The sequence below is a fragment of the Balaenoptera physalus genome, assembly GCF_965194825.1.
Source record: "Balaenoptera physalus genome assembly, chromosome: 9".
Classification (NCBI taxonomy): Eukaryota; Metazoa; Chordata; class Mammalia; order Artiodactyla; family Balaenopteridae; genus Balaenoptera; species Balaenoptera physalus.
Window position 1 is genome coordinate 95,255,248 of NC_138888.1, and position 6,562 is coordinate 95,261,809.

Consider the following 6,562-nt stretch of genomic DNA (forward strand, 5'->3'; position numbering starts at 1 on the left):
AGACGCTTGGAACTCGCAGTTGGGATCACTTAGCTCTCACGGCTGAAAATACGGTGTCCTTTCCTGGTACTTTTCCTTAAATGTTCTCTGACTTGTACTTCTACTCTACATGTGTTTCTGTTAGGGATGGAGGAGGAACGGGCGTACAGAGCACCTGCTCCGGGGTCATGGGTCCTAGGTAGTGGTATTGCTTGGAGCCGCGTATGGCTGATACCCCGATGTATTTGTTGAAGCCGAAGGAGACGCACGGATGGTGCTGGTGGTCGTGGTCCCAGAGCCCGTTTGTTTCTTGAATTCTGATGACCTCCTTTCCAGACGGGCTGGTGGGAGCGAGCGTGCTCACTGCAAACTGTTTTCCTGAGACACTGAACTGCTGAGCGGCTGGAGTGGGAGGGTGGAGCGGACAGTTTAATTTCACAGTGTGCTTGTGTTTCTGATACTTGTACATTTTTGCAGTTTTTTCTTTTTTTCTCATCTTTCCTGTTGACTCACAGTTAAAGGGGAGGGATTAAATGGAAAGCACAGATTCCTAAAATCAGATATGAAAAACTAGTTTGTATTGTACCGAGAGTTCATGAAGTATAAAATGCAGTATTGGCCATTTCCTTCTAAGGCGATATTACTGGCGCCTCCTTCTAACTTGGGTGTGGCCCGCAGGGCTGGATAAAATTCCAGAGTGGAGAGGTCAGAGACTGCGGCTGGCTCCACCTAGCGCTGGCCGGGCCTGCTGGGGTCGGTGGGGGCGGGGCGGGGGGACGGTACTTAGGAGGCTAGTAAGGGACCTAGTAAGGCTGTGCGCGTGCCCGCGGCTGAGGGTGCGAGTCTAACTGGAGGGGCGTGCAGCAAGCGCGGAAGAAGACAGAAGCATGGATAGGACGCCCTCATCCCCGTTCCGGCCAGAACCTCGGCTCCCGGGTGTTCGGATTGGGAGAGGGGCCAGGGGATGGGACCTGGAGGGGACGGCGATAGGACCCGGCGGGAGCTTCCTTGGCGGGGAAGGGAACCGGGCGGGAGGATCGGAGGGAGGGAGAGAGAAAAAGGGAAGGTGATGGGGAGCGGGCGTCGGCACTCGCCGCGCGGCAGGAGTTGCACGGCTCCGGCGGACCGGACCTGGACTCTATAAAAGGAGCCCGACCGCTCCGCCACTCACACGCTCCTCCCGGACTGGCGTATGCCGCGTCCCTCCAGCGCCCCCAGACACCTGCCGCTTCCCCGCCCGCCGCGCCAGGTCCCGCAGACCCGTGCGCCCAGCGGCATGGCTCCGAGCGGCGCCCGTGGGACCGAGGTGGCGGCGGCGGCGCGGCGCGAGCAGCCGCAGCCCCAGCCCCCGAGTCCCACCTCTGGCGGCCCCTTCTCCGCGGGGCAGCTCGCTGGAGTGGCCAGCGCGTGAAAAGAAGGGCGGGCAGAGCTCCGGCGCGCGGCGCAGCGCGGCTCCCAGATTTCATCCCGCCCAGCTCTGGCGACCGCGGCCGCCGCAGGAAAACTGCCCCAGCCTGGGGAGGAGGGCGGGAATGCAAGATCAGGACCCCTCGCTGGCCTGCAAGATTTGGTCTCGACAGCTAGGAAACTCGTGCGGGCCGAGTCTGCAGATCCCGGAGCGCCCGGGTTAGGAGACGCTTAGCCCCGAGCAACTGGGGTAAGACCTCCCACCTGGCCGACGGTCCCTCCTCAAACGGAACAGCAGCCTCCTGCTGCAGACGCCCCGGTGGGAGCCGGAGCGCGGCGGGGCTCTGTGGACCAGCCCTTAGCTACCCGGGGCTAAGACGGGGCGTAGAGGGGAGCAGCCAGAGGCGCGGCGGCAGCGACGGGCGCACCGAAGTGCAGGGCACGCGCCCGCCGGCCTCGTCCGCCTCGCCCTTGACCTCTAGTTTCACCAGGGAACCTGGGTGGAGGAGTAACTGAGGAACCCACGGAACCGACTAGCCACCAGGGGACAAGACTCTGGTCCCTTCCTCGTCCGCTCCATGCCCGAGAGCTGCGCTTGGAGAGACATGGAGGAAGCGGGCGCTCAGTGCGCCCCGCCGCTGTCCGTGAGCTCCCAGACCGGGCTCCCTCCAGCCAACCTCTCTGCCGCTCCCTCCCACAACTGCAGCGCCGAGGGCTACATTTACCAGGACTCCGTAGCCCTGCCCTGGAAGGTAGTACTGGTCATGCTGCTGGCGCTCTTCACCTTGGCCACCACGCTCTCCAACGCGTTTGTGATCGCCACTGTGTACCGGACGCGGAAGCTGCATACCCCCGCCAACTACCTGATCGCCTCCCTGGCGGTCACCGACCTGCTGGTATCCATCCTGGTGATGCCCATCAGCACCATGTACACGGTCACGGGCCGCTGGACGCTGGGCCAGGCGGTGTGCGACTTCTGGCTGTCATCGGACATCACCTGTTGCACCGCTTCCATCTTGCACCTCTGTGTCATCGCCCTGGACCGCTACTGGGCGATCACGGACGCCGTGGAGTACTCGGCTAAAAGGACTCCCAAGAGGGCGGCGGTCATGATCGCGCTCGTGTGGGTCTTCTCCATCTCCATCTCGCTGCCGCCCTTCTTCTGGCGTCAGGCCAAAGCCGAGGAGGAGGTGTCGGACTGCGTGGTGAACACGGATCACATCCTCTACACTGTCTACTCCACGGTGGGCGCCTTCTACTTCCCCACCCTGCTCCTCATCGCCCTCTATGGCCGCATCTATGTGGAAGCCCGCTCCCGGATTTTGAAACAGACGCCCAACAGAACCGGCAAGCGTCTGACCCGAGCCCAGCTGGTTACTGACTCCCCCGGGTCCACGTCTTCGGTCACCTCCATTAATTCGAGGGCTCCAGACTTACCCAGCGAATCGGGGTCTCCGGTGTACGTGAACCAAGTCAAAGTGCGAGTCTCCGACGCCCTGCTGGAGAAGAAGAAACTCATGGCCGCTAGGGAGCGCAAAGCCACCAAGACCCTGGGGATCATTTTGGGAGCGTTCATTGTGTGTTGGCTGCCCTTCTTCATCATCTCCCTGGTGATGCCTATCTGCAAGGATGCCTGCTGGTTCCACCTGGCCATCTTTGACTTCTTCACGTGGCTGGGCTATCTCAACTCCCTCATCAACCCCATCATCTATACCATGTCCAACGAGGACTTCAAACAGGCGTTCCATAAACTGATACGCCTTAAGTGCACAAGTTGACTTGTCAATTGCAGTGGGGTCGCCTAAGCGGCCTTTGGGGGACCATGCTGTGTCTGGTTCCACAGGTAGGTCGACTCTTTGACTGTTACCGGGTCGGAGTGAGGCGCTCTCTTCTGAGCAAGGGCAACGGGTCCTGAGAAGCCAGGAGAGCCCTGCGAGAGCTCTAAACGAGAACTGTTCAAACAGCTGAGGAGGGGGCTCACTTTCTCCCCTCAAAGCCCAGTTTCAGCACCGACCCTGCCGCAGCCCATCGCAAGGGGGGTTGCAACTTTTAGAAAATCGATGATGGGAAAGGGATCCCTGCCCTGCTTTGGTATCATGGATGGTGCCCTCTAGAACCAGAAGTACTTGTGGTTCTTGTCTGGAGCCTGTGTGAGACATGATCTACATACAGCCTGGTAGTACTTGAACTAGACACTAATACCCTGTGTTTGGGGGAGTACTTTGTGTTACAGCTCCGTTTAAGGACAGTTACTTTGGCATCCTTCAGTCTTCATTCAGTTTTTGTTCATTTAAACTTGGTTGGAGAAACTTGCGGATTTGGTGCTTCAAACCCTATGTGTGGCTTGAAGAGCTAACAGCAAAATTCTGATGTTAAGATCTCTATTTTTATTATAATTGAAACTCTATGGGGTAGGGGGTGGATGGGGAGCATTAAACTGAAAACCAACACCTGTGATTGTTTTCTGCAGATCTGTAATTTTTTAATTCCTGTGTAGTGATTGTCAAACCTCATTCCTTAACAACTCAAACAAAATGTTACGTGTGCTAGTGCCAAAGTCTGCAGATTGCTTTTTCCTCCTAATTTCATGTACCTGTCATTTTACACGATTAGATCCCCAGAAGTGGGGGATATGATGGGTGACTCAACCCAAGCTGCTACTATATTTCTTATTAACGCCACTGATGAAACTGATGGGTATAAGATATATAAGTTCCTTTGCAAGAAAAGTATTTTTAATCCCATTTGAGTGAGCTGTGAAGGAGACAGATGAGATAGGAATGGTTCTTATACAATTCAGGAATGGGTGGCAATAGGAGGATGTATATTTTGACTTGTAAAAAATCTTAAATGCATGAGACTTTTTTCTGACAGTCATTTGCACTCTCCTTCCCATCTGTAATTCCTTTGCGTGCTAACATATAAAGTAACCAAAGGAACTAGCTGCTTTCTCCAAAAATCTTCAAAATAGTAAAACCCCTAAAAACCACGTTAAAGATAAAAACCTGTTTCTTTTCCCTTGCTATTGAAGTTTGAGTAGGAACAGAGATTATTAGAAAATGACATGCAAGGACTTTCAAAAAGCTTAGAGAAGCTAAAATGGAGCCTGTTTTCCTGTAACTCATGGAACCAAACCTCAGACTTACTGGGCAACCAGGGAACTAACAAGCTTTTGAACCTCAGAAATTTGTCATTGACCTGACACTTCAATGAATATACTATCAGTAATACTTTAAATTTATCTCTTTTTTTTTTCAAATTCCAAAAATACTTAGTTGTTATCTCAAATTCACTCTCAGGACTCCCCGACACAGGGCAAGATCACACACTAATAGATGAAATATGCATGATCTAAATAAAATGGAGTAGCCCCTAAGGATTACCTGCATGGAAAATGAATGTATCTGTGGAACATTTATTATGCCAAAGAAGATTCACACTCCGTTCTTTAGAGAGCTTTCTGCAGTTGATACCTTTTGTCTGTAGTAAGAAGTTGTCTTTGTAAAATGGATTCACTCCCTGCTTGAAGCTCCCCAGTCCAGACTGTCAGACAATAGATGTATTGAGCTGAAGTACACTGCTTCCCTGCTGTGCAGCCCTTTACTCTGGCATAATGACTCTTGAAAATATCCTATTCAAAGATTCACACGTAAACTAAGTACAAAAGAAAATTTTGATCAACATTGACACCTGTCACTGGAGTGAGAGAAAATTGTAGGCATTAGATAATCCTGTATTTCTGCTGTATCCCCACGTCTCTCTGTTCATTTTTTGTGACATTTCTCCCATGGAGAAATCTAGCTTACTACCGAGAAGACTGTGCACAGAGCATGATATTTATTTTTATGTTATTAATATGTTTGTCTTTTTGTTAAGGCTTTTTCTTGGGCCTGAGAAGCAATTAAGCCAACTTCTAGGAGCCTAAGAGGGCAAAATTAATTGAAACCAATAGCCATTTACAAGTGATTTCTTTATAGGGCACCTGCAATGACTGTGTCCTCATATTAACAAAACATGGTCAATTTAGTCAAACGGGTTGTTTGCCGCTTATAGATGACCTACCTAAATTTTTGCTTGACTATTTGGCTGAATTGACTGGATTGGGGGCATACTGTATGAAGCAGAAGCTTGTAAACCCTTGTAGTTATAAGAGATCCAGACTTCTCATCCACCATTGCACATGATTATGCAAAGTGTATTTTTCATCCTAGGGGTATGTAGTTAAGACTGTTAAGCGCCTTTTCAGTTACTGCTGCCTATAGCATAGTATGGCTTTTTTGCAGAGCATTATATGGGAGACGGAAATATTTAACCGGCATAGAAATGAAAATATATTTTCATTGGCTGTGGTAACAAATAACATTTTCCATACTGTTGAACTGCACAAATTTTCACACAAATATATGAATGTATATTCACCCCCAAATACCAATATTGTCTTGTGTTTCTAGGAATTTTAGAGTTTCCTTTTTAAGAATGGACACTGCACCTATGAATGAACAGTTATTGACTTCAACAAATTTTCTACAGACCAATCTTCTTCATTCTTCCTCTCTATTATCTTAGTATTATCTTCTTGCGTCAGGAAACCCTGAGTGGACCGTAATTCACTCAAGCAGCAAAAGCTCAGATTATGTGTATTTGATGGAGTTAATGTGACTGCAAATTGCCTTTTCCACCTTTCAAAAAATGTGTAATTGAAAATGAAGTTTAGGAAAATAATGAAATAAAAGTCCTTTCTTGTGTTCTAAAAAGCATTGGGTGGTAATTCTATTATTATGGAAAGACTGGTTCACTGGATTCTGGGTTGCAATTAGGAGTTTGAGCCTTCAAGAGAGAAAAGTTGATGATAAATGATACTGTGGTGCAAGTACTGCCACAATTTGGGGGATTTAGTTTATATCCGGAGGAAGAATTTGAAAGGAATTAGGCACAGTCTGCAAAGAGGGCAAGTCAGTTCCACTATCCCAGGGGTTTTCCAGATCAGCATTCTTAGAAGGAATATTTAGTCTCCAGACTGGGGAATAAGATTCCAAGTCACTACATGATGCTTGAAATACAGAAAAAGGAAAAGGAGGAGCTGAGTTAGAAGCAGGCCTGGGGGAGACCTAAGAGGAGGAGACCAACCTATCTGAACACTGGAGAAGTAGACAGAAAAAATAGCTTTTGGAATCGG

General features: G+C 50.1%; 1 protein-coding gene across 1 annotated transcript; it reads left to right on the forward strand.

Annotated features, from left to right (window-relative positions):
• Nucleotides 1-740: 740 nt before the first annotated feature.
• HTR1B (5-hydroxytryptamine receptor 1B) lies at nt 741-6,140 on the forward strand. The gene has a single exon (XM_082474269.1). The coding sequence runs from the start codon at nt 1,965-1,967 to the stop codon at nt 3,162-3,164; it is 1,200 nt and encodes a 399-aa protein (XP_082330395.1). The 5' UTR covers nt 741-1,964; the 3' UTR covers nt 3,165-6,140.
• The last annotated feature ends 422 nt before the right edge of the window (nt 6,141-6,562 follow it).